Below are 27,904 nucleotides of genomic sequence, written 5' to 3'. Positions count from 1 at the left end.
GTCTTCCATCATCCAAGTTATGTTGATCGCTCTCTCTGTACTCCTTGTCCAAGTTGTGTGTGTGAGAGGTAATGACTTTGCGTAATATCGTTCTAATAAAGATGAGTAAGCAGAATTAATTATCTGACCTCCCGTGTCAAACATATTATAATGGACTGACAATTAAATTTGACTAATTAATTACCAATAAATGTCTTTCATTATTTCTATTAATTTTTAATTAATGACTATTACTGATAGCTGTTATTACTCAAATTTATTATCAATTAAGGATTGTTCCAAACCAATAGCTCATTTTCTCATTGAATGGTCGACCGCGTGGTTCTCGCCAAACCAAGTGATCATACTGTATAATCTAAAATCAGACCAAATTAAAATATACAAATAATCATAAAGGTTTATCGTGAACAAAATTTTGACTTATCATGGCACTTGTAATCCTTCTCAATTTTTATCCAGAGTGAATTTTCTTCGAGGTATCAATTTTTTATAAGTATAAATTAGTAAATAATTTAAAATATTTTTTATATTTTAGTATATTTCACACTCCAAATATTTTTATATATTTATAGAAAAAAATTGATACCAAAAGTATTTATTGAAGATCAATCATTAATTAACATAAGTGGGTTTGTTAAACCTTGATTATACTTATTTGATTTTATTCTTCCAATTGTTCTTAGCTTCTGTTTTTTTTTACGAAACAAGTCAAACATTTTTTAATATATGACAAATAATTGTGATCAAAATAGATTTGGATAAACTCACATGTTTCCTTATTGAACTATGTTTCAGACCATTGAATTACAAAGCATCTTTAGCTTTTAGATATTATAGTCATTAGGGAAAGCTTTTCAAGCTCATAATATTTATTCAGAAAATATTTTATCATCACAATTTTTAGGACATAATCTAGATTAACATTGCATGTGGTCCATTAGACTATTTAGCGTGATAACTATTATAGACAATAAATATATCCTTTAATTGTCACAAAAATATATATTAGAATATTCAGATAAATCAACCACGTTCAAACATATAAACACTTATCTTTAAATTTTATGGATAGATCTATTCGTATTAGACCGTTAGTTTAAATGATCAAACCATTTAGAGAAGTTAAAATACTAGACCATTTGAGATCTCGACAATGAGAACTCGGAATATTCTTTTGTATATTGAAGTTTTTATGCAATTTTTGCTTTAATTTTGAAAAAAATAATGATTAATTTCTTAATTTTGAAGAAAAAGTTATATATGTTTTGTGCTTGTATACATTTTTTGTTTAAAATATTAATATTAAAATTAAAATGTTAGTATAAGTCATTCTCATACGACTTGAGAGATAAAGATTGTTTCTACTTATATTATTATAAATTAGTTTAATATTTAGTGAATACAAGACCTTTAAATATACTTCTCATAAATATCTCATATGTTATAATAGATTCAACGAATAAATTATTATATCTTATTATAAAAAAAAGTCGAATCTTAATTTATTTTCATAAAGTCAGTTTATAAGATGATATTTATAAGGTAACAGTGAAGCTTGTCTAAGAAGCTTGTTTCAGTCTAAATCTCTTGACGATTACATATGTTTTTTATTCAAAATAAAAGCATTATAGTGAAAAAAAAGCCCATTAAGAAGTCTTATTAATAAAGTAGAAAAATATTTTAGCATCATAAAAGTAATCAATTAAGAAAATAAATAGTAATTGATTTTGAAACAATATCTCAAATATTGAAATATATCTACAAAGAATAATATTAGCAGAACTGTTACATTTAATTTATATATTCTAATTCTTTTAGTGTGGTCTACTACTACCATAGTTCACAGTATTTGAAACGTTAGTGGAGAGCACAACACCACTGAAACATCTTTGACAAATGGTGTCTCTATCTCTGGCAAGTTGCATGAACCTTTTCATGTCTATCTCTCTCTCTCTCATGATGTCCTCCCTACACCCTACACATCGGATATCCTTAACACCCAAACTCTTCTCATTAATGTTCCCCAACATAATGGCCATCGTTTTTATCAACACACCACTCTCTTTTACGTAATACATTAATTTATGACGTCCATATGTTCATACAAATTGCTGTAAACTGAAAGACTAATTACGAAACTCTGGTGAGAAAATCGGTTTGAAAAACTTGGCATAATTAGAACATTTTAGATCAAAGAGTTTTATTTTCTTCAGCAAACTATAAACTGATTCATTTAGCTTACTTATTTGGTCTCTCTGAAGGTTAACCACATATCTCATATATATCTTCATCCATTCCCAAAGATTCATGTCATAAATTTGTGTCTGATGAGGTTTATAAATATATACAAGTTCAAAGTTCATGCATTAACTAAGTATATATAACAGTTTTATTACGTGGTCCAATCACAGATATTCAAAAGAAAAAGCAAATTTGCCTCACTTGGGTTCTTTATGCAGCATGCATGCTTGCTGCATGTAATTTTTTTTTCTTCTTATCATTCTGTCTTCTTCTGAACATCGTAATCAGATGGTATAGTGCTTTATATTTATCTTCAATCCAGTCAAATCCTCTTCAACATCAAGAAAATAAAGAAACAAATTTTAATACTTTGTCATCATATTTTCCATGTACCAGAACTGAGTAATGAGCATAGAAGTTGATGTTCTTACTGAGAAGCCACAAAAACAGAGACACCGAATGGTTGAATTGGCATTAACTTGATCAAAGTAAGCTGTTTGTCTTGTTTTGAATAGAGCAAAAGCAGAAGCTAGAATTCATGAGCTGGGTTTTCCTTTGTATATATGTGTACCCTCAGGAGGTAGATTAGGCACATGGGTTTCTTGGGGTAGGTCAAATGCTAGGACCCCTCTATATTTTCCCCCATTCTATAGGGACAAATAACACAATTGTCACTATAGTCTCCACAAAACTACAAAAACAACATACAAACTACTACACCACACTATTATTGCTTACACAAGTTGCTATCTTGCATTTAAACCTTTTTCTTCTCATCATGGGAATGTTTTTCCAAGATGCCTTTCTCTCTCTCTGTTTGGATCAACTTGTAAATATAGCAACTATACTAGTAGGACTACTCTGCAACTTTACCCTCAGTTTTTCCCAAATCTTTTCCTTTCTCTTTTAATTTTTAAAACTATTTTAATTTAAACTCTCTTTTTAGAAAAGATAACTTTTTAAATAAAAGCAATACACGGAAGAAAGAAAAGGAAGCAGCCAGACCCTATTAGCCCATAACATATCATTTTGAGGCCATTTCTTAATGCACATCCTTTTGTTTTCTCACTGCACCCTAACTTTTAGAAGTCCCCTTTTGACCTTATGAAAAAAATACTAAGAAAAATTGTAATCGCCGTAGAGATTCAATTTGCCGAGCTCCACAGAACCAGATTCAAATTAAAAAGGAAATTGCAACAGAGAAAGAGAGGGAGAGGGTGGTTACTAGGAATCGAAATACCTTTCTCCAACTCACCTTCTTCCATTCTCATTCTTGTTAACTTGGGTTTTTTCTTATGAAGGGTGTTTTTCGTAGACTGTTATTTCTTGTTGGTTTCAATTACATTGTTTTCTCGATGGTTGAACTGTTTTCGATTACAGTAGTTGTCGTTGTTGGTTGTGGAAGCTCGACGGAATTGCGTCGGCGTTTGAGCGCAGGGAGGGAGACCGCAACAGGGGAGGTGCTCGAAACTTTGTGAGGGGTAAGAGGATACGAACAAAGGATATTTTGGAGATTTTGTTAGGGTGAGGAAGAAAAATCGGAACTGTAAAAAGAAATGGCCTCATTTTGATATAGATATCCCAACCCATCATCTGACCCACGACCAATGACCCACTAATCTTTTTAATCCAATAGCTCATTATTCATGTTTTACTTTCTAACATTGCCTTATAGTCTTTTACTATTTATTATCTCCATTAGTGATCAAACTCTTGGAGTCTCTCTCACCTCTTTCTTTTCGCTTTGAACAAAACCAGTATGCAATTTGCAATACTGAGAATAGGAATAGAATTGCAATCTAGGAATTTTTATTCCCTTTTACAAGGCATAATTCAACTTATTGACCATCTTGTGTTTTTTTATAGAAGAAGAAACTGGACGAGATTGTTGCATTGAAGCAAAGAATTAGGACTTAAAAAGAAAAAATCTAACTAAAAATACTAATCCATCGTGTTTATCTATATATATATATATATGTATATATATATATATAAGTCACTGGACTAAAATATATATAAGTTTGTTTTATTCAATTTGAGATTTTTAGCACTAAAACTCCTATGAGAATGCATATTAGTGACAACTTCATTTAAAGCATGGACCATCCACTACTAATAAAACATATTATATTGGTTATTTTGTAGATTTTGGGTCAATTAAGCTATGGATGCAGATGTTACTGGTGTAGAAAGTATGGTATATTTTACATCGAATAAAACTGATATAATATATACACAAATTACAATGGATATGATCCCAATTCACGTAGAAAATGTGGTTTTTCGAATAGTTTTGGGACTCAAGTGGAGCACTCAAATGGCGTCTCACAGCAGTGGCAAAGTCCATAGATAGTTTCCAAACAAGAGGAAGATGGCATGAATAATGCCAGTGGCGCGCAAATTGAGATATTGCATATTAAGGAATATCTATTTTTTTTATACTACTGATCATGTTATAATCAATTTTTCTTTTGATCTATTTTATATATACTTTTGTATCTTGTTTTCTCACGTTGATCAAATAAAGTGTTTAATTTTCGTTTATGAATGTTCTATCTTTTTCTCTTCATAAATATTAATATGGTAATATGGTATCAGAATCTAGCTTTTTTAAGTTAATATGGCATTAGAATCTGTTTTTTTTTTTAAGTTTTAAAAGAAATTGTGTGTCAATTAGTTGAATAAAAGATAGAAGAATGGTTCTAACAACATATTTGGTTTTGAAAAAATATATTAAAGTAAATGTGTAAAGTCATCAACTATGATAAAAAAAAGTATTGGAAACCATTAATAGATGTATGAGCAACATGATCCAAATATCTATATGTATGAGTTCAAAGAATTTGGAAGTTCAACTATGATTATTTGAAAAAGGTAATTTCTTTTGTTTTGCATAATAACAAGTATCACATGGAGATAAAGAATCAAAAGTAATACAATTTATTTAAAAGACAAGTATTTTAATATTTTATGAGATGTTTAGCCTAGTCTAAAATGTCACAACGGAAAGTTGTCAATAGTCATTATAGAGGAACCATGAAATGGAAAACAATGTGTATTAAAAGTATGTCTACACAAATTCAAGTCACTGGATCTTTGCAAGTAAAACAATTTATTATTTTATTTAGTTATACCAATAATCTAACAGTTGGATATCTACATGATGTAATAGTGAAAATCACAAAATGAAATCATAAAATTAAGGAGGAGAGAAAATTAAACGAACCACAAAATCTCACACATAAAGAGTGTTTTTAAGGATTAAAGGTCCAAGATGAATGGTGTAAAAAATTCTAGCAAAAACAATGTTTGATTAGGTAATTTTGTTGGAATAGGTGTGCTAGACTAAAGGGATATTGAAAAAGATTTAGAAGGGAAAATGTGACCTGTTGCCTCCATTATCTAGAATCTAATGAGAAAAATAAGAACTTTCACCTGAATGATTTGGTAGATGAAACTTGAGTGTGATTGATAGCAGTCGAAGTGTCCTTGCTTTGTTGGAGGAGACTTTTGAGGGTATGTATTAAAATAAGCCCAAGTTAGTGTGAGTGAGGCCCAATGGTTTCTGGCCCAGAAGCGAAAAGTAATACTTTCGCTAGAAGCTTCATTTCGTCAAATGGTTGGTGAGATTGAAAGTTGTGAGTCATGCGAGAGAAAGAAGACGCGAACGATCTCCATGGCGGTGCACCGACAAAGCTTGGAGCAGCAACCACCAGACATAAAAGAGAAACGAAAAGAAAGAATATGATGTAATAGAGGTAAGTAAAATAAAAGATTTCTTTTATTGTATGAGAATGTGTTTTCTGATACTGTATATTGTTTTCTTACAAAGACAAGAGCTGGAACCCTGATTATATAGGGTTCCGGTGAAAGATAGAGAAAGGGGGATTAGTTAGAATCTCTAACAGAAAATTAAATTCCTAAAACTAAAAACCCTAAAACATTGAATGTTGCTCTTAGGAGCATTGATTACAAAATAGAAACATTAATAGCCTCCCCTCAAGCTGGATGGTGAATATTCATTAATCCAAGCTTGGGGATGATAGATTTGAATCGAGTACGGTGAGGAAATTTGGTGAAGACATCGGCGAGCTGCTCCTCCGATCGAATGGGAAGAAGATGCAGAAACTTGGCTTGAATTTTCTCACGCACCACGTGACAATCCAACTCTATATGCTTGGTCCGCTCATGAAAGCTTTGGTTGTGAGCAATATGCCTAGCAGAGTTGTTGTCACAGTAAAGAACTGCAGTAGCAGTGGGTTGAATTTGGAGATCTTGGAGAATGTAGTGAAGCCACTGCATCTCACAAACAGTGGAAGCTAGGGCACGATACTCTTCTTCAGTATAGGACCTTGAGACAGTGCTTTGTTTCTTTGATCTCCATGAAACAAGAGAGGTTCCTAGGAAAACACAGTAACCAATAGTTGATCTTCTTGTGTTAGGGCAAGTGGTCCAATCCGAATCACTGAATCCTTTTATCTGTATGTTAGAATCCCCAGCAAAGAAGAGACCTTCAGAAGGGCTAGCCTTGACATATCTAAGGATATGTTGCAAGGCCTGAAAATGATAGTTAGTGGGTTCTTGCATAAATTGGCTTAAAAGATTAACAGTAAAACATAAATCGGGCCTAGTATTAGTGAGATAGAAAAGCTTCCCTATTAATCTGCGATAAACACTGGGATCATCCATATAATTCTCTGTTTTGTATAAGGAGTTAGTGCTGCTTAGAAAAGGTGTAGAGCATGGTTTGCTTTCTAGCATTCCTGTTTCTTTAAGGATATCAAGGGCATACTTTCTTTGACAAAGATGTATCCCTTTCTTAGATCTAGCAACCTCAAATCCTAGAAAATATTTGAGTTCCTCAAGATCCTTTATCTAGAATTGGTGATGTAGAAGAGCCTTTATGTGAGTGATCTCACTCATGGAATTCCCTGTTAAAACAATGTCATCTACATACACAAGCAAAACTGTGAAATTTGTGGAAGTTTTCTTTACAAACAAGGAGTGATCAGATTTGGACTGAACATAATTAGTAGAAATAAGAAAGCTGGATAGTTTTTCAAACCATTGTCTGTTGGCCTGTTTCAGACCATACAGAGATTTAGTGAGTTTATAGACTTGTCCCTTTGTATTAGTGTTTAAACCAGGTGAAGGATCATGTAAACATCCTCATTTAGGTCCCCATGCAAGAAAGCATTATCTACATCAAGTTGATGTAGAAACCAATTCCTTGAGGCAGCAAGAGCAAGTAATAGTCTGACAGATGTGAGCTTTGCAACAGGAGAAAAGGTGTCTAAAAAATCTATTCTCTCTTGTTGAGTGAGCCTTTGGCCACCAATCAGGCTTTATACCTTTCCATAGTACCATCCGCTTTGTGTTTTATTTTGTAGACCCACCTACACCCAATGGGTTTCTTTCCAAGGGGAGTTGAGTCAAAAACCATGTACCATTATCTTGTAGGGCTTTAATCTCCTTCTGCATAGCATCAGCCTATTCAGGACTGTTTCTGGCCTCATCATAGGAGTTGGGTTCTTTGCTAGTAGTTATGGCAAGAGTGTACCTTAAATGTTTATCAGACAGAGATTCATAAGATAAAGTATTAGTGATAGGGTAAGGAGTTCTCAAACCATTCTTGACACACAAAGATGCAAATGATGACTGATATGTTTGATGTATGTAATCTTTTAAGTTCTCAAGAGTTTTATTCACTCTGTTTGACCTCCTCTGATTGTTTCTTTGTTCCTCTTCCACAAGATTAGTGTTCTGAACATTAGTAGGACTTTGATTATCTCTTCCATCCTCGACTAAAACCTGCTCATAGCTGCAAGGTGGATTGTCAAGAAAAAATGTGTTGTCTTCACTGTTATTGCAGTTATTTTTACTTCCTTGTTCATTCTTATAGGGAAAGATATCTTCATAAAAGATGGCATTTCTACTAATGAAAATTTCCCTAGTGTTGATGTCAAGAACAATGTATCCTTTTACTCCACTCTTGTATCCTAGAAATATTCCCTTTCTAGCTCTAGAGTCTAGTTTATTTCTGTTACTTTCCAAAGTGGAAGCAAAATACAAGCACCCAAAGACTTTTAGGTCAAGATAGGTGGGGGGATTATTATGCAACACATCATAAGGGGTTTTATCCTTAATAACAGGAGTTTTATCCTCAACACAACTAGTTTGATGCTCAACTCCATAAGAATTGTATATGCTAGAATAATTAAATTCAGGACCATTGTCAGTCCTAATGGTTTTAACAGTTTTATTAAACTGGGTTTTGATTTTTATAATAAAAGATTGTATAAATTCTCTAGTTTGGCTTTTATTATGCATGAGAAAGGCCCAAGTATGCCTACTACAATAATCAACAATAGTGAGAAAGTATTTATGCCCATGTACAGATGGGATGGAGATAGGACCCATATGTCACAATGTATAATATCAAAACAATTAGCAGACAAAGAATTCTTTTTATGAAAAAAGGCACTTTGTGTTGCTTTGCATAATGACAGATGTCACAAGCACTGTTAGAAATAGTTTGAATATAAGGAAAAATTTTGCACATTCTTTCAACAATTTTATGTTCAGGGTGGCCTAGCCTATAATGTCACAGATTTATATTTACATGCTCATAAGAGAAAACAAAACTAGGTGTCAGGTCCCTTCCAACAGACTGCAAGTAGTAGAGCCCTTTATACACATTACCACATCCAATCATCCTTAATGTAGAATTATCCTGGATTTTACACATCTTAGAGGAAAAAGTTAGTGTGCAGTTTATATCTCTAGTTAAACTTTGAACAGATATAAGATTGAAAGTAAAATCGGGTATGTATAAAACATTAAAAATAATGAAATCTTTGGAAAACTGTATAGTTCCTGCATAGTGGGCTGTAATAATGGAGTTGTTTGGCAACTTAACAGATATAGGTTTGATTTTATTGAATGTTAGGAATAGATTTTTGTCATGGGTCACATGGTTAGTGGCCCCTGTATCTATAATCCATGAGAACATACCTTGTTTGTCCTCTATAGTGTCTTTGTGCCTTTGACTGATGCTATGGGAAGAGTTGTCAGTCTTTTCAAGCATTTCCAGTATTTTCTGCATTTATTTTGGGGTGAAGAAGTTTTGGATAGTGTTGGCATTGTTCTGTTGACTGGTTTGACATACAGTAGAGGTAGTGTAGGCATTTGCAGATCCTCATTCATTCTGTCCCACACTGTTTTGATTGTTATTATCGTTTTTCTTGTACCATGGTGGATATCCATGTTTAGAGTAGCATTCATCAACTGTGTGATTCATTTTGTGACAGTAGGAACATTGCTTCTCATGATTGACATTTCTTCCTTTCCCTCTTCCTTGACCACGAGATGTGAATCCACGTCCATGGGTTTTCCAACCCCGGTCACTCCTCTAGTGACTCTGTTTTTCAGTGGTGTTTGCAAGGATCTTGATATCATTCTGGTTGGTGAGACCAGAATCATGTTTCTCCTGTCTTTCCTGTTGTATAATGAGGGAAAACATACGGTTAATGCTGGGTAGAGGTTCCATCAGCAATATATGTGTTCTCACAGTGTTGTAACATTCATTTAGGTCTTTTAGGAAGCAGATGACATGCTCCATTTCTCTGTATTTATGAGAGGCTTTAGATAGATCACAGCTTCAAGGAATCTTGCAACTACAATGCGGGATGGGTCTGAGAAATTTCAATTCCTCCTATAGAAACTTCAAATCAGTAAAATACCGACTCACACTCCTTTCTCCTTGCTTAATATAATGAATTTCTTGTAGCAAGTCAGAAAATTTGAAGTAATCTCCTTTGGAAAATCTTTCCTTCAATTCTTCCCATAATTCTTGAGCATCCTCTATATATATAACGCTTTCTGCTATCTGGGATGAAAGAGTCTTGATGATCCAAGACAACAGCATTATATTACTTCTCTCCCAAGAATAAAAAAGGGGATCATCTCTTTGAGGTTTCTTGATCCCTCCATCTATGAATTTTAACTTGTTCTTGGAGAGAAGAGCTCCTCTCATATTTCTGCTCCAAGAGGTGTAATTGGATTCATCAAGAATCTGAGAAATAAAGGAGATGTCTGGGTTCTCTCCTGGATGAAGATAATAAGGGCTGGAAGGATTGTTGAATTGATCCATGTTTTCCATGATAGCATGAACAACTAAGGAAAAGAAAAAACACCAAGAAATCAAGAAAGAAAATGGACACAGCAGAAACAAAGGCATAACAGGTTCAGAACCTACTATGATACCATATTAAAATAATCCCAAGTCAGTGTGAGTGAGGCCCAATGGTTTCTGGCCCATAAGCGAAAAGTAATACTTTCGCTAGAAGCTTCATTTCGTTAAATGGTTGGTGAGATTGAAAGTTGTGAGTCATGCAAGAGAAAGAAGACGCGAACGATCTCCATGGCAGTGCACCAACAAAGCTTGGAACAGCAGCCAGCAGACAGAAAATAGAAATGAAAAGAAAGAAGATGTTGTAATAGAGGTAAGTAAAATAGAAGATTTCTTTTATTGTATGAGAATGTGTTTTCTGATACTGTATATTGTTTTCTTACAAAGCCAAGAGCTGGAACCCTGATTATATAGGGTTCCGATGAAAGGTAGAGAAAGGGGGATTAGTTAGAATTGAGAGTTTGAGTCTGATTAGATTGGCTATAGCCAGAGGGAAAATCACGTGTTGTGGTGATTGGTTTTCTTCCAATTCTCACAATATTTGTTGTTATGGCTAGCATGAGAAAGTTCTTAGAGGAAGTAGTACATGCAATGGAATCTTAGGATGAAGGAATTGGAGGCACACCAATAAACTCTCATTCATGTTGCATTATCATAGAAAAACTCTTCACAAGGAAAGACATGAGATCTATCATCATAATCTGAGAGCAAACTTGAGATTAAATTTCAGTCAATCTACAAAACAAACGAATGACATAATCATCTGTTAGGACATGGAGAGTGTCACTAGTGCAGTAAAAGGAAACGATAGTGGTTATTTTTGCCTATCTGCACCGGTTCTGCAACCGAGGTATATACAGGTGAGACAAAAAGTCTACCACTTTTTGCCTCGGTTATGAACCGAGACAAAAAGGTGTATGTTTTTGCCTCGATTCAAATGAAATCGAGGCAGTAGAGGGTGTTCCTCTTTTTACTTTTTTTTCGCCAAACTTTTGACCTCGATTGCTGGTGAACCGAGGTAGTAGAGGAGGTCTTATGCCTCGATTTGGAGTTGAACCGAGGCAATAGAAGGGTGTTTTTTTTTTCTGCAACAGAGGGTCTTATGCCTAAGCAACCAACTAAAAGTGGAGCATGGTTCAGAAGAACCTCTGCTACCCATTAAAAATACAAAGATGCAAAAAAACATGTGTTCTAAAAGAGATCATTGACTCATTAACACTTACTTTTACTTTTTTAGTATACAGAAAAACAACATCGATTCCCAAATAATGAACACGTATTGCTCATTGGACCGCAACTTTGAAAACAAATTTGAATTGTATGCATATAATCTTAGAACAATTATAAAGAATATTAGGTGTTTAGTTAAACCTAGTGTGCGTAGGCTGCCCAAATATCAAATATAGCAAGTGTTAGATATATGGATAGATACAAATTGCTAAAAATAGAGAGAGATGTAGTGGGCAAATCATCCACAAAGCAAATTTTCCTGCCAAAACAAAGCAGATGTGTTAATAACATTTGAAGTGAGCATTTTGAAGAGAAATGTGAGAGTATTTGTAACCTACAGCATGTGAGATCTGAGATTTTTCACCAAGCAGCACTAAAATTGGGGATGGAGATCTGGATTAGAACCCTAGGAGCTGTTATCGAGAAGCTGCTTCACTCCCAACGGCCACCGCTTGCTCTTCACTCCAGAGGCGACGCACTCACAGGCGAGGTAGAAGCCGCGCTTGTAGCCGTTGCACACGACGAGGTGATGATGGCTCCCGACGGCGACAGGGCAGGGCTTAGAGGAGGCAGCGCCATTGCTGCTCCCTAAGTCGCGCCATTGCTGCTCCACCGACTACGCCCTCACTGCACTGTCGTTGCGTTCTCACTGTCATAAGAATCCGAGAATTGGAGCTGAACGCGTGGTTGGAGAAGATGAGGCAACAGAAGAAGCACACAAGTCTATAAACTCTAGGTTTCGGTGTTGAAGAGGAAAAGGAACGAGCAAACCCTAGATCTGAAGGATTGTTCGGTAAAGGTTAGAGATCGGGGTTGTATGGTGGCTTAATCGATGAAATGGTCCGATTAAACGGTGGAAAAGGCTGAAAATGAAGATTTAACTGGTGTAAATGGCTAGAACCCGATTTCAATCGGTGAGAATGAAGGAAAGGTAAAATGGTGGATCTGACTTACGGTGAAGGTTTTGTGATGGTGGATCTGTGAAGCTGAGAACAACGAAGTTATGGCTGGTGCGGGTGAAGCGTAAGAGAACGAGGGAGACTCGCGTGCAGAGGAGAGGAGAAGAGGTATTTAGGGAAAAGTTTCCTCTTTTGCTACCCAGAGTCTACCTTATTAAAAAGGCTTATATGCCTTGGTTCATCCTGCCAACCGAGGCAGTATCTCTGTCGTGTGAGGTTTATGCCTCGGTTCACCCTTCCAACCAAGGCAGTATCTCTGTCGTGTGAGGTTTATGCCTCGGTTCACCCTTCCAACCAAGGCAGTATTATCTTTAGACATCGATTGCTTAACAACCGAGACATATAGTGTTTTAAAAATTACGAAACTGCCACCACGTTTTGATACGCTTCGGTTCCAAAAAAATCGAAGCGTAATGTGCGAGTTAAAAATGCGATTTTTTACTAGTGTGTATGAGAGAAGAAATAAACATTAATTGTCTAACTGACTTAGCAGTTAGGAAAGGCGAGAATAAGAATGTATAAATAGTATTCGGTTAGTTGAGGGGGGGACTATTTGATTGATTGTATTTCTAACAGGAATTGTTAATCCTGTGGGGGAGGTTAGGCTCTCATTTGGTTCTCTGTACATTGTATTCTTGTTACTGTCAATACAAGAAGAGGTTATTCTTTTGCTCTGTGTGTGTGTGAGGATTGAATCGTGTGAGGATTGTATATTGTTTTCTCACGTTGATAAAATAAAGTGTTTAATGTTTCATTTATGAATGTTCTATCTTTTTCTCTTCATAAATATTAATATGGTAATATGGTATTAGAGTCTAGCTTTTTTAAGTTAATATTATTAGAATCTGTTTTTTTTTAAGTTTTAAAATAAATTGTGTTTCAATTAGTTGAATAAAAGATAGAAGAATGATTCTAACAACATATTTGGTTTTTAAAAAATATATTTAAGTAAATGTGTAAAGTCAGCAACCATGAAAAAAAAAACGTATTGGAAACCATCAATGAGCAACATGATCCAACTATATATATGTATGAGTTCAAAGAATTTGGAAGTTCAACTATGATTATTTGTAAAAGGTAATTTCTTTTGTTTTGCATAATAACAAGTATCACATGGAGATAAAGAATAAAAAATAATACAATTATATTTAGAATACAAGTATTTTAACATTTTATGAGATGTTTAGCCTAGCCTAAAATGTCACAACTGAAAGTTGTCAATAGTCATTGCAGAAGAACAATGAAATGGAAAACAATATGTATTAGAAGTATGTCTACACGAATTCAAGTCACTTGGATCTTTGTAAGTAAAACAATCCATTCTTTTGTTTAGTTATACCAATAATCTAACAGTTGGATATCTACATGATGTAATAGTGAAAATCACAAAATGAAATCATAAAATTAAGGATGGAAAATGATTTAGGAGAGAAAATTAAATGAACTACAAAATCTCATACATAAAGAGTGTTTTTAATGATTAAAGGTCCAAGATGAATGGTGTCTGAAAATCTAGCAAAAACAATGTTTGATTAGCTTCCAAATGTATACTAATATTGTTAATAGCATTACAAACCACAACAAATTTGATTGTCATTTCACTGTTGACACACCTCTCTTTAAAGCTTTTGTTCCACCTGTACACAACAATTAAGCTCTATATGAAAATCTCAAGTTTTCATAAAATAATGATTCTTTACTGATTAAGTTCAAGTCACTAAATTAGATGCAAGAGTATCCACTCGAGTAAGAAAGCCGCCACTTTATTTAGCTGATTACCAATGTCCTACTATTTCTTCATCTAATTTTTCTTGTACTACTCTCTATCCTTCCGATATAATATATTTATTTTTTATGACTTGTATAAGCTTTATATTAATATAGTTTAAATTTATTCTACAATATATATATATATATATATATATATATATATATATATATATATATTGCTTCAAACAATAATATAGAGTATTTATATAAATAAATTTAAAGATTATTGCATTAAGTAATTGTTCATAATGACAATACATAACACACTACTTTTTAAGGAAAACCTATCAATTTTGTGTTAAAATAATGTTATGTACAAATTTTTAACAAAATAATGAATATAGGTTTTAAACTTTTGAAGAAAGTGTCATATGTATCATTAAAAACTAAGGAATGTAAGGAATCAGACCATCTAATGTAGTCACTTCGGTTAATAATAAAATTGTCAAATGACTAATGTGTTTGAATAGTAATATGTTCAAGCAATATGTTACAGTAACATATATTTCTGCTACTATTTAATTCTTTCATTATTTTATTTATTGTATACTATATAGAGAAACTTAGAGCATAACTTTGAAAACTAAGTCGTCTCAACAGGAAAACTACTAAAACAATATAATGTATGAATTAAAAAATCCAAAAAATCAATGTTTCAAAAGATTACTAAAAAAATGAAAGTCATCATGGAGGTTAGTAAATGGTTGAATCTTTGATCAATTCTTTTATCGGTTCAACTTTTATATTAAAAGGCATTGACTAACGTAACTATTTTTATATTATTCTTATAGACATAAAAAATAGTTTGCATTTTCTTTTTCTTATCATAAAGAATAACTGATGAAAAGTATGGAGACTATTAAAAAAAATGCTTAACTACCTTTAATATTTTTGTATCATATTGGAATTCTTCACTAAAGTTATTAAGTCTTCAACTGTGGAGCTCATTAAGGTAAACATTTTTCGAAGGCATTTTTTTTTTAAAATTTTGCCAAGTGATTAAAATCTGAAGTGTTTCTTTTTAAAAAGTTTTTCTCTTAAACATTTTATTAAACTGGTGTTTCTGATGAGATTGTTTTTTGAAATATTAATATTCATCAAGAAAGTCAATATTTAATATCTTGAATGAAATTTATATGGATAATTTTTAGCAAAATACTTCCTTTCAAATATCCATTTCTTATTAACAAGATAATACCTCTTTTTACATTTTTCATGCATTGAAACCACTTCTCTTCTTTTAACACAAATTAATAATTTGTAATTTTAAAAAAAAAATACAAAACGAAATTAACATTTTTTTTGGTGATATTTGTTTTTTAAAGTAAAAATAGTGATATAACAATATATTTTAGAACCTAATGAATATTTATAATAATTGTTTTACATGTTTTCGTGAGTGTGAGATTATTATCTTCCATTATTTAATTCTTACAGTTCTATAAATAATAAACTGAGGCACAAAAACATGTAAAACAATTTGGTATATATAATTAACCTTATTGGTTATAATAAAATGACAATGTACACCTTCTTTCAAAATAAGAAAACATTTAATTTTTCTTACTTGTTAGACAAGGAAATATAACAAAACATTTTAAGATATATATATATATATATATATATATATATATATATATATATATATATGTTATTTGTTGAGTAATTAGAAAAATACCATTGTTGCTTTTTTCATAGCAAAATGACATATAATTTACATGGAAACAATTCATAAAAATGATGTAATTTAACATTCCTATTAGATTCCTACAATAATGTTAAAAAAAATAAAATTCAAACCAAAATTAATAAATAAGAATTGTCAACTAAAATTGTTTTGCTTTTGAAACTTTGTCCTACATTGTCCTAAAATGTCGCATGATTCATAGTAGAAACACGATAATTCCTCCAAATATTCCGTTTATACCTCATATCTGTCTGAAGAAACCTTTTCTGTTATTTCACCCAAAATCAAGGGTGTTTGCGTAACTTCAGCTACGAACACCAACTTTTGTGTCAAAACTAGAAGATCGAAACGGTCCAATCTGTATCAACGACTGATCGATGGTCCAAATTTTACGTTTGACTGAGGTACAGACTTTGAATCTGGAATGATTGGAATCGATGGAAGTTTAACCATAGAAATTTGAGAAATTCAATAACTAGTTGTTAAAAAAAACTGAAAATTCCACCTGGCACCCAAATTTGAGAAAGTGGGTTCATAAGATCTGTGTGTTTGGCTCCATTTTCGCTTTCATCTTCTTCATCATTTTGTATTTGCAGAAAGCTGTTGTAGGAGAAGAGAGAGAAACTTCTCTCTCTTTCTCTTTTCTTTTTCTTCATTTTTTTTGACAAAAAAAAAACAAAAATTGGTGGGATTTGAGGGTGCTTAGGTTGTTGATTGAGTTGCGTTGTTGGGGTTGGAAGAATCTATTATTATGAATATGATGCGAAGGTTGAAAAGCATTGCTTCCGGGAGGACTTCCATTTCATCAGATTCTGTAAGCTTAACACCCTTTTGTTTTTCTTCCCCTACCAAAAGCTTTCATTTTTGTTTTTTTGGAGGAAGTTCCTTTTCCATTAGGTTGTTGTTTGCGAAATTGAAAAACTAAATTTTGATCCAGAAACAAGAAATCAACATGTTCATTGATTTGGATTGTCTGGATTATGCTTGTTGTGGGTAAACAAATTTCTTTATTTTTTTCATAATATGGTTATGAATTTGATTTAGCACCCTGATGGGAGTTATTACATGAGTGATTTCCTTTTTGCCTAGTTAATTGTGGTTTTTATATTTCTTCTGTTTTTTGTTTTTCTTATATCGGTTTTGAGATGTAGCTTTATTTGATTTAAGATGGTTTATGATCTGACCATTTGTGTGTTCATTGCTGTTGTTTTATTTATATATTTGTGTCTTGGATTCGATCAATTGTCAAGCTAATGAAGGCACAAGCCTTGTGTTAGTATTACATGATTGTATTAATTTGATTTTGGCGAGAACTATGATAAGCCTAACTACGAGGGAAGTTGGGAAAATGTTGTTTACCTTGGAGTTCAATATGTTTTTCCATTTTTAATGCATGGTAAAAACACATGATATGTTCCTATTGTGTTAGTTAAATCCAAACCATTTCTTTCCAGGTAGGTGATTCTACCACAAAAAGACCTAAGTTTGATCAAGGAACCGAAGAAAAGGTCTTTGAGGAAACATATTCTATGGAGAAATGTGGAAAAGATCACGAGCAGTATGGAGATGCATTGGCAGAAAGTGTTAATTCCAATAATGCTACAACCAGATCTGAGAAGTCAGGTTATGATCAACTTCCAAAGGAATTAAATGAAATGAAAATTGGAGACGACAAAGGAAAAAATAACAATGAAAAGGTACTTTTTATGATTCAGTTTTCTTGTTTTCTTACTTTTGATATTTGTTGGTCATTACTATCATAGTTCTCTAAACGTAAAGCTGTTTCTTATTTTTGAATGCAATCGTTGAGTCTGATAAATGATTTGCTTGTGCAGGATATGGAAGCCACTGTTGTAAATGGTAATGGAACAGAAACAGGCCAACTAATTACAACTGTTATTGGTGGTCGAGATGGACAACCAAAGCGGGTATTGTTTCCATGAGTTCCTCCTTACTTGATCATTTACTATCCTATTTGTTAATCTTATTTTATCGAGTTAGATTCTTAGAATCCCTTTTTCTAAATTTATTATTTATGCATTACCCTACCTGTTATATCTAATCTTTATATGAAGAGGATCAACCTTTTTGATGTCCTCTTTTGTTTTTCCAATTTTACCCTATTAATAACTTCTTTTTAAATTTAATTAATTATTAAAAGGATCATACGGTGAGAGAATATCCCTTCTGCAGTTTGGATATATTTTGTTGGCTTGAATATTAAAAATTGGATTGTTTATTGTAAAATTTCACTAGTTGGTATTGTGAAAGAAACTTTCCTACAATGTTTGTAACTGTTACCTTATCAGTGCTTTCTAGTTACTATGGGACAAAGGATTGTAACTATGGAATATTAGGTTTAGGTAGAATATTCTTTTTACTTTGTTGTATAGATGTATAATTATTTGTGTTAATGACTTGCTATGAAAATACTTTTGCATTGGTTAACTTTATTTTTGCCTGGTTCAGACAATCTCGTACATGGCAGAACGCATAGTTGGCACAGGTTCTTTTGGTGTTGTTTATCAGGTATTTATATTTGATTTGCAGCATTTCTTCACTCATAATGGTTGATCCTTTTGTTCACTGTTCTATGTATATGTCAAGTTACTTTTTTGCTTATCCACTTTGCCTTGAATATACTGTAGGCCAAGTGCATTGAAACTGGTGAAGCAGTTGCCATAAAAAAAGTATTGCAAGACAAGAGATATAAGAATAGGGAACTACAGGTTATGCGTATACTTGACCATAATAATGTTCTCAGACTAAAGCACTGTTTCTACTCAGCCGCGGAGAAAGATGAGTTGTACCTTAACCTAGTTTTGGAGTATGTGCCTGAAACAGTCTACAGAGTTTCCAAGCACTATATCAGAATGCACCAACATATGCCTATCATTTATGTGCAACTGTATTTGTACCAGGTAATTGTGAATTTATTAATTAATCTTTTCCATTAAATTTTGGTTATGAATTTCCTTGATTGTGCTTGTAGTATTCAGTTATTTGCTTTGAGCTTATTACTTTTGTGCTGTTGTTGAATGATCGTGCTAAAACTCTTGTAGATATGCCGGGGTTTAAATTATTTGCATCACGTGATTGGAGTCTGTCATAGGGACATCAAGCCCCAGAATCTATTGGTAAGAACTTTTTTTTTTCTTTAAAATTTCTTGTTTGTTAAATGTATTTTATATTTTATATTTTATATATTTCTTGCAAGCACAAGAAAAAATCATTGCAAGTATCATGCTTGATACCACTAATTGAATAAATTGAAAAAAAAAATTGCATGTTAAACCTCATTTAAATTTGCCTAAGGGCATACGTTTTTAAACTATAGATATCCTATGTTATTGATTGGAAAAATAGCTAGGTTCTGAGTAAATTTTGCCTCATGCTGTTTAATTTGTTGTTCTCATTGATACTGTGGATGGACTGAGTTGATCTACTCATTGTAGATTTCAATAATGCTTTTCCGATAATGATAATTTTGACTCTGCCTACTGCTTGGATCTCTTCTTTATAACTGACATGTGATTGCATGTCACAGGTTAATCCCCAGAGTCATCAGTTAAAGATATGTGATTTTGGGAGTGCAAAGATGTTGGTATGTTTCTTTTGTTTTTCCTTATCACTATGAAAGTCATACAATAGTCTGTGCCTTAGCTTGTGATATTATCGTGCTTTAGGTGCCTGGCGAACCCAACATATCATACATATGCTCGCGGTATTACAGAGCTCCAGAGCTTATATTTGGTGCAACAGAATACACAACTGCTATTGATATTTGGTCTGCTGGCTGTGTTATGGCTGAGCTTCTTCTAGGACATGTGAGAATTTATACTAATTCTCTCTCAATCTCATTTGTAGAGGAAATTTCATTTTTTGTTGTTGTAAAAGTTACATTTCGTTGAAGTTATCTGAGAGTTCTTTGGGTGATATTTGCATTTCAATACTGCTATGTTGTATTTTGATGGTTACTTGTTTTTCTCTTGGTATTTTTTGGAACTGGTACTCAGATGCTGCAAGAAGTAACATACAATTAACCTAATACCTGTTGTACAATGTGTTTCTAGTAGAATATAACTTCATCCCAGCAAGCACTAGAATTGAATAAATGACACGTTTTCATAGTAATGCTTATCTGTGATTGTGTTTTGCTTTGCAGCCAATGTTTCCTGGAGAGAGTGGTGTTGATCAGTTGGTTGAGATCATTAAGGTAAAAGGTTTTCATGTTCTTTATCCTTTTTGCTTGAATATATGTTTTTGTCTTGAGCGTTGCATCATTAATCTGAGTGTAATAATGTTTACTGTAGATCTTGGGAACACCAACCAGAGAAGAAATAAAGTGCATGAATCCAAATTACACTGAATTTAAGTTTCCTCAGATAAAAGCTCACCCGTGGCACAAGGTTAGCGGTTCTTTACTTCTTTGTGCCCCCACTTGCCCCTGGAGTATGCAATTCGTAAGTACTTGATAAATACTTGCAATCAGAGATCTAACTTGACCATTCTATTTATATCAGGTTTTCCACAAGAAGATGCCAGCAGAAGCAGTGGATCTAGTGTCGAGGATGCTTCAGTATTCACCAAATCTACGTTGCACTGCTGTAAGAAGTTAATTAGCTTTTAGAAATGTTACGCTTAGCAGCTTAATTGTATATTTATTTACAATATAAAGATCAACTACGTTACATCGTTCATACTTAACTTCATCCATGCTTGTACACAGTTTGATATTATTAAAACTAGGAAGATATTCAGTTTTCTATGTTTATTCTGTTGCAGTTGGAGGCTTGTGCACACCCTTTCTTTGATGATCTGCGAGATCCAAATGCATGCTTGCCAAATGGTCGACCACTGCCTCCGTTGTTTGATTTCAGTGCACAAGGTATGGAGGGGATAATCTTAGTGTGTTCAGTTAAATATTTTCTTTTCTATTACTTACATGAAAAAACAATGCAGAACTAGCAGGCAAACCGGAAGAGTTGCGTCGACGTCTCATTCCTGATCATGCAAGAAGTTGAATTCATTATTCAGCATTGTAAATGGGATTTTGGATGAATAGATAACCACACCAGCAATGCTACTTTCCCTAACAGTCTAGGTCTCTGCTGTCCATCCTACACAATCATGACTATTCAGCTCATAGGAAACCTTAAAGCCATGCAACCTCTTGGTCGTCAAGGACTGGCAGGTGACAATCTGATGAATGAAGTAGATCAGCCTGGTGATGGGGTTGCAACCATTTTTTAAGTAGTTTATGATTGATTCATGTAATCCACCAGCTGTAAAAGATAATCAGTTCTTACTATTCTTTGCTCATGTTTCATATAGTTCAAGCTGCTTCTTCTTAAGGTGGACTATGTGGAATTATAAGATGAGTAGGCATCTTTTTTTTTTCGGCCCCTATTTATTGTGTATTTGTTTCTTTGTAATAACATAAAAAGATTCTCCTTTCATTCTGTATGTTATGTTTCGTTCTACTGACTGCTAAGCATTCTTTTTCTGACAAATTCTTAGTGGATTTCTAGTACCTTTAAAGGATAAATTTTGGACTGATCCTAGAATTTCATGGTGATCAGCATGTCCTTTGCCACCTTTTCCGTTAGATAATTGTAATATAAGTTATTTGATTCGCAATGACTAAGGTTCTCTGTGGGTTAAAAGCTGCTAAACTATTTTCATAGAAGCTACAAAATATTTTTACGAACAACTTAGAAGATCATTATTTAAACAAGCTTAAAATTGACTTAAGTTGTAAAAAGGTTCTCTGAATATTTCATGTATGCTACTTACGTGAAGTATCAATGTTCAAGGAGAGATGTTTTAATGACTCAATCTATGAATCAATGTTTTCTTATGTACTTTTTCACAAAAACAAGATACAACTTTATTAGATAAGCGTGCTAAATACATCTTGGCCTTTTTCATACTTTAATATGACATGACTTGAAAAATGTTCTAATGACTAGTTTATGAAATAATGCTCTTACATTATTTTATCACAAAGAAAATACTTAATATTTTTTTGGATAAGATTGTAAAATACATATCTTCTTTTAGTACATTTAAAACTAACATGTATCGGGAAATGTTCTAATGAAATAATGCTCTTCCATTACTTTATCACAAAGAAAATACTTAATATTTTTTTGGATAAGAGTGTAAAACACATATCTTCTTTTAGTACATTTAAAACTAACATGTATTGGGAGATGTTCCAATGACTTAGTATGTAAATCAATGATTTAGTATGTGAATCAATGCTCTCACATATATTCTATCACAAAAACATGACTCAACACTTTTATTGGGTAAGCATGCCAAAACACATAATTGCTTTTAGTACACTTAAACCTAACATTTATTGGGACATGGGCTCACTAGTTATTTCAATCAATAATAACACCCTAAAATATTTCCCTTATAAATACTAACACTTCACACCCAACCTATCACAATATTTTATTGCTTAATAAACTCAGTCACTACAATCACTCTCCACACATCAAAACATCCACTTCTTTGAGATGGAGAATTTTGCCATCAACAACAAATAAAACCATTTAAATTCCAACCTTGTAGCATTATTTTCAAATGGTTAAATAACCGAATCTAAAGATGGTGTGTAGTTCCAATGTGAAAGTCCAAAACTGTTTTGTATTTCATATAACTGCACATTCTACCTCCTAAAGGAAAAAATGTGCACAACTTTACAAATTCCAACCATTACATCCACCAATAAGTTGTACTTCCGAAGATCCAAAGTGAATGAACAAGGATCCACTACGTATGATGCTCATCAAATATCAAATGATGACGTTGCAAAAATGATTATTTGTATGTTTCATCACAATAATTGAATTCTTTGTTACCTTCAGTAGGTCGATTGAAGAAATATTTTCTCTTCTAAATCCAACTCCCTCATCCTTATCCTCTTCCCTAAACTCAAACTCTATTTTGTGTTCACTAGCAATACTTTATTATCTCTCAAATGGACAAGCATAAGAGATAGTCCATATGGTTATGATTTATACTTCAGATCAGACAATCCTACCACCATGTCAATCCTCTACAATTACATCTTCAATGGCCTTCTACACAAAATAAACCAAAAAGTACATTGTGCAAACAATAAATAGTAATTGAAATTGACTATCTTTGTCTTCTAAGGTAGTTAATAACAAACTTATCCATGATATGGTTGAAATCAACTCAAATAATGATGTTGCACAAATGATCAACCATTGAAAAAAAGTTCAACGTATAGGTCCATTTATGTATCATCCCATTCTTAAAAATATATTAAATTGTTCATCCAAACAATAGATATATGTCTACTAACACCTAACCAACAATGAAAATATCTAAAATCTTGAAATTTTCTCAATTCAAAAGAGGTATAAAATTTAGACCACAATTATTGTAGTTATTTGGTTTTATTTCATTTTCAATTATGTCTAGATGTAATTGCTTTAATTTAATAAATTCATTTTCTGTTAACTTATCATTTTCAATTTCATGGTCTCATTAAAAATTATATTTTACAAAAAAAAAAAAACAAAACAAAACAAAACCAACTTGTTTAAAAAATATTTTTTTAATCAATCAATTTGTTAAAATAAAAAAAAAAGTTATAAAACTTCTTTACAATTAACATTAACTAACTCCTCTCCTCTTTTTTCTACGTATCTACTAATAACTAATATTTTCACTATTCTTAATAAAAAATAAAATAAAACTACAAAATATAATTTTGTTTCCATCTTATATACATATAAATTTTTTTATCTTCCAATTTATGTTTTTACTTTTTTTATTCTTTCATATTCAAATTTCATTAAATATATTTATACATTTATTTTTTATTTTTTTATATTTGAATTCTTTTAAATATACTTATACATTTATTTTTTATTTCTTTCATATTCAAATTCTATTAAAAATATACTTATACATTTATTTCTTATTTCTTTCAAATTTGAATTTTTATTTGTTTCTCGCAAAAACTTAGAAAATGACATTTTAAAAGGGATAATCGTTTAAAAATAATAAGAGTAGATTATTTTAATATTAAAAAGTTTTAATATAAATACCTTTTTATGAACGAGTTTCATTATTTTAAAACATATAATTTTCTTAAAATTCACTTTTTTTAAAGTTCTTTAACTTCTTTCTAAGGGTTCTTTTTTTCTGTTTGTCTAATTAAAGAACTGAGACTGTAAGATTGATCATTGCGATGAGCTTTTCAATTTGAACTGATCAGTTTCTTCATTCGCGTAAGTTGAGTTTTAGCTCTTTTCTTAGTCTTTTTATGTTATTGGTTGCATGTGGGCCTTTTTTAACTCGCATGTGTCCTTTTAATCATATATTTGAGTCTCTACTTATTAGTGATTATAGGTATATCCTTATTGTCCTTATGATGTTTCTATTTATAGATAGAACATCCTGCAAGTTGGGAAGAGTTTCGCTAGTTAGGGTCTTGTGAGCAGTTGGCCAGGGAAGAGAAATAAATTGCATTGCTTTTAAGTTATAAATATCTTAAGATTTGTTATTTTTATGATTGAATTATATGATAAGTTTAATCTGCTAATTTTCTTTTGTTTTGAATGTTACTTGGTTGAATTTTTTGGTTGTGTTTGTGTTGATCTGAGAAATCAAGATCTAATCATTTGAGCCATTTGGTATGTGTCCTAACATTTAAAAATTGTTTTTGACTCAAGTACTAAGAATGAAATACCAATTAGACCATTTGAACAGGTTCTATTTTCACAATTCACAAAATTTTCATATGTTGATATTTGATGCAGTGTTGAGTAGTGACAAATTGGCGTTGAGTGTCAATTCATTGTGCAAGTTTGAAAGCATTTTAGCTTAAGATTGTTGGGCGCCAGTATTGTACCACAGTGCGAGAAAATACAAATGCTTGGGCATTGAGTGGTAGTAGGGCATCGTTGAGTGCCATTTTTCACTATAGTATAGAGCAATTTGGTTCCAGGACACTAAGTGGAAGAAGGGTGTTGCTAAGCACAACATTTTGCGAGGCGACACCTTTTGAGTGCTAGTGTCTACATTTAATTTTCTTATGTTGTAAACTGTTTGAGATAAATTTATTATGATTTTTATGTACGTTTAAGATGTATTATGATGATTTTATTAAGTGATAACATGGTTGAGAATGTGTTTGAAAATATTGTTGAGAGAATTTTAAGGAGAAATTTTGTGTGGTGGTAATGTTTAGTATATGCATTGACATATAGGGGTCATAAATGAGGTATCCTGAACTCTAATAGCTATTCACACTCAAATCTCATATTGAGTTATGTTGTGAGAGTTGTAGGAGGTCCTAGTCTATGGATAATGTTTGGTCCTAGGTGTGGAGGGGACTAACATCAAAAACTTGTTAGTTGCAAAACCAACGGCAAGTGCACCGATCGCAGCGTAGCAAGTGATAATATCTTTCTCTCCCAAGGGACTTATGCAACACATGACAACTCTTCTTTCCATAACTCAATTAGACATCAAAGTGTACAAAAAACACAAGAAACTCTTTTTGGTATTTTTATCAAACAGTTGGTCTGCAAGGAATTTAACATAGAGTATTTACAATTTGTTAAGACTAGAATTCATCCATTTCATTCTCATGCATTCACAAACATCTCAATTCCATCCAATAAGTGTTCAATTTCAGTTATAGGTTCAATTCATATTTCTGAATACATCAAGAACCAAAATTCATGCATGGGGGATCAATCCAAAGCAAGCATTAAGCATAGAAATCAAATACTAACATGAATTGGAAAAGCATATAGCATTAACATCACAAAATACATAAGAATTTCATGTTTTACAACTAATCTCAACAAATAGGAAAAGCCCTCCATTGTGGAGAACTTAGGGTTCTACAAAATTGAAGAGATAGGGAAGAAATTGGAACCAAAGAGAGGATGCACAGCCTTTCCCAAGGTTTTTGGCAGTTGCTCCATGCTCCATTTGTGCCTCCCCTTCGCATCTCCATCTCCAATTTGTGACTCATCTTCTTCCTCAATCCAAAAGGGGCAAAATCACCATTGATGAAGCTTGAAGATCCAAGGAGGAGTGGGAGAGCTTCCCAACACCCCCAAACACCCTCCAAGGGCCTCTCCTAATCTCTCTAGGTGAAGAATGAAGTGTAGGAGGAGAAGAATGCTAAAAAAAATCGCGAGACCCATGTTTAAATAACCCATTTTGACACATCAGCACCGTCCGCACTCAGCCCCGTTCCTGGGGCGCCCGACGCGAGAGTTGCGCGAAGACTGGTGCACAGCCCCCTTCCTGGGGCGCCTGGCTCGAGCACACCAGAAATCAGCTTCTGTGTAGGTGGCGCTCAGCCCCCCTGAACTAGGGAGGGCCCGGCCTGATTTTTCTGTCCTACATCTTTTTCACTTTTTCTGCAGATCTGCTTGCTCCAAAGGCGTCCACCATGGGTATTTGCTTCAAATTGATCTTTTATTGTCTCAAAACATGTTCTCTTGAGTTCTTGCTTGTTTTCCTCCACTAGAATTGCTTCCTATTCATTTATTTCACACACTCAAATAAAGATATTAGAGGTAAAAACAAGCATATACTAAATAAAACACAAGAAAACTAGAAAGCACACTAAACTTGAGGATAACACAAGGTAAAAGCTATGAAGGAGTTGATTTATTCACAAAATATATACACAAAAACACGTAAAATCAACTGTTATCAGGTGGTAGGGTGATAACTTCTTTGTTTATGAATTTACAGAGCATAGATACCATTACAAGTACACGCCTATGTTGAAGCCCTATATCAAAGACATCTATTCATATAATTGAGTTTAGTGTTAACTATTTATGTGAATATATGATTAGTTGTAAGTTATACATGTTTAGTTGATAAATTGGTATTTTATGATTAATTAGGGCAAATCTTCTACACATTACAATTGCTTCTTTTTTTTGTATTTCCTTTGTTTTTTTTTTTTTGCGATGATCATTTTATTGGTATGGACAGATAAGAGAGATACATGTTTAAGCATCTTTGGTAGAAGATGATAATGCTACAAAGTTTTCTTGTTGGTCATCTAGTGATTATCTTTAATTCTCTTAGATATATTTATTATTATGGTTATTTTCTATTAGATAATTGTATTAATATTATATTTATAAGTTTGAGACAAATTTATTTTTGTTTTATTTATTTTATAACATCTTATTTTATCAATTGTAAGCTATTAAAATTGGAATTTTATAATTTGGTATCAAATAAGTTCTTAGGATGACTTATGGTCGTAGGTTTATCGTGTCTTTACAATTTAAGAGTTTAAGTTTATACGAGAATATAAAATGTTTTTATAAAAGTAATGAGATTATACACTCATAGTTTGGTTTCTTAATTTTGAAATTTAAGAAAAAGAAAGATTTGAGTTTGTTAGAGAGAGAAAGAGTTTTGTGGTTTAAGAAAATTTTATAACATTTTATTTTATTAGTTGTATGCGGGCTAAAATTAAAATGCTACCGTTATACGTTATCCATTCTTAATTTTTATTCTCATTTTCTATGATTTAATAAATGAAAAATAAAAAAATTATTTAAAAAATATAGTTTAACAAAATCTAACCATATAAATAAATATCCTTTCATTAAAAAAACATATAACTTTTTTTTTTAATTTTTCGTTCTCTATTATTTTAATAAAATTAAAAAAATAAAAAAATCAGTTCAAAATTTGGTTTTCCGAAAATCAAATTCGGACTAATATTAATATTGTTGAGGAAAATGCAGCAAAACAAAGATTAGAATTCGACTATTCAAAAATGAA

The 27,904-nt window shown here is 32.4% G+C and overlaps 1 protein-coding gene and 1 pseudogene across 1 annotated transcript; one reads left to right on the top strand and one right to left on the bottom strand.

Moving 5' to 3' along the window:
- Nucleotides 1-6,240: 6,240 nt before the first annotated feature.
- LOC148199069 (secreted RxLR effector protein 161 pseudogene) lies at nucleotides 6,241-6,930 on the bottom strand (annotated as a pseudogene).
- A 9,657-nt stretch (nucleotides 6,931-16,587) lies between these two features.
- On the top strand, nucleotides 16,588-21,544 carry LOC124832181 (shaggy-related protein kinase epsilon-like). Its single transcript, XM_047306317.2, has 13 exons — nucleotides 16,588-16,892; nucleotides 17,533-17,775; nucleotides 17,914-18,006; nucleotides 18,548-18,607; nucleotides 18,727-18,999; nucleotides 19,141-19,215; nucleotides 19,626-19,682; nucleotides 19,765-19,905; nucleotides 20,244-20,294; nucleotides 20,392-20,487; nucleotides 20,602-20,685; nucleotides 20,864-20,966; nucleotides 21,041-21,544. Exons 1-13 carry the CDS (start codon nucleotides 16,830-16,832, stop codon nucleotides 21,100-21,102), a joined length of 1,401 nt encoding a protein of 466 aa, XP_047162273.1. The 5' UTR covers nucleotides 16,588-16,829; the 3' UTR covers nucleotides 21,103-21,544.
- Nucleotides 21,545-27,904: the final 6,360 nt, after the last annotated feature.

Source organism: Vigna umbellata, chromosome 4 (genome assembly GCF_029865625.1).
Source record: "Vigna umbellata cultivar VRB3 chromosome 4, Vumbellata_1.0, whole genome shotgun sequence".
Taxonomy (NCBI): domain Eukaryota; kingdom Viridiplantae; phylum Streptophyta; class Magnoliopsida; order Fabales; family Fabaceae; genus Vigna; species Vigna umbellata.
This window is presented reverse-complemented; position numbering and strand designations above follow the sequence as displayed.

Bases quoted from the DNA above. Each gene is read 5' to 3' on its own strand.
- LOC124832181 (XM_047306317.2), top strand. From the start codon at position 16,830: ATGAATATGATGCGAAGGTTGAAAAGCATTGCTTCCGGGAGGACTTCC. The intron at 16,893-17,532 runs GTAAGCTTAACA...ATTTCTTTCCAG, and splicing joins CTTCCATTTCATCAGATTCT to GTAGGTGATTCTACCACAAA. The intron at 18,007-18,547 runs GTATTGTTTCCA...TGCCTGGTTCAG, and splicing joins GAGATGGACAACCAAAGCGG to ACAATCTCGTACATGGCAGA.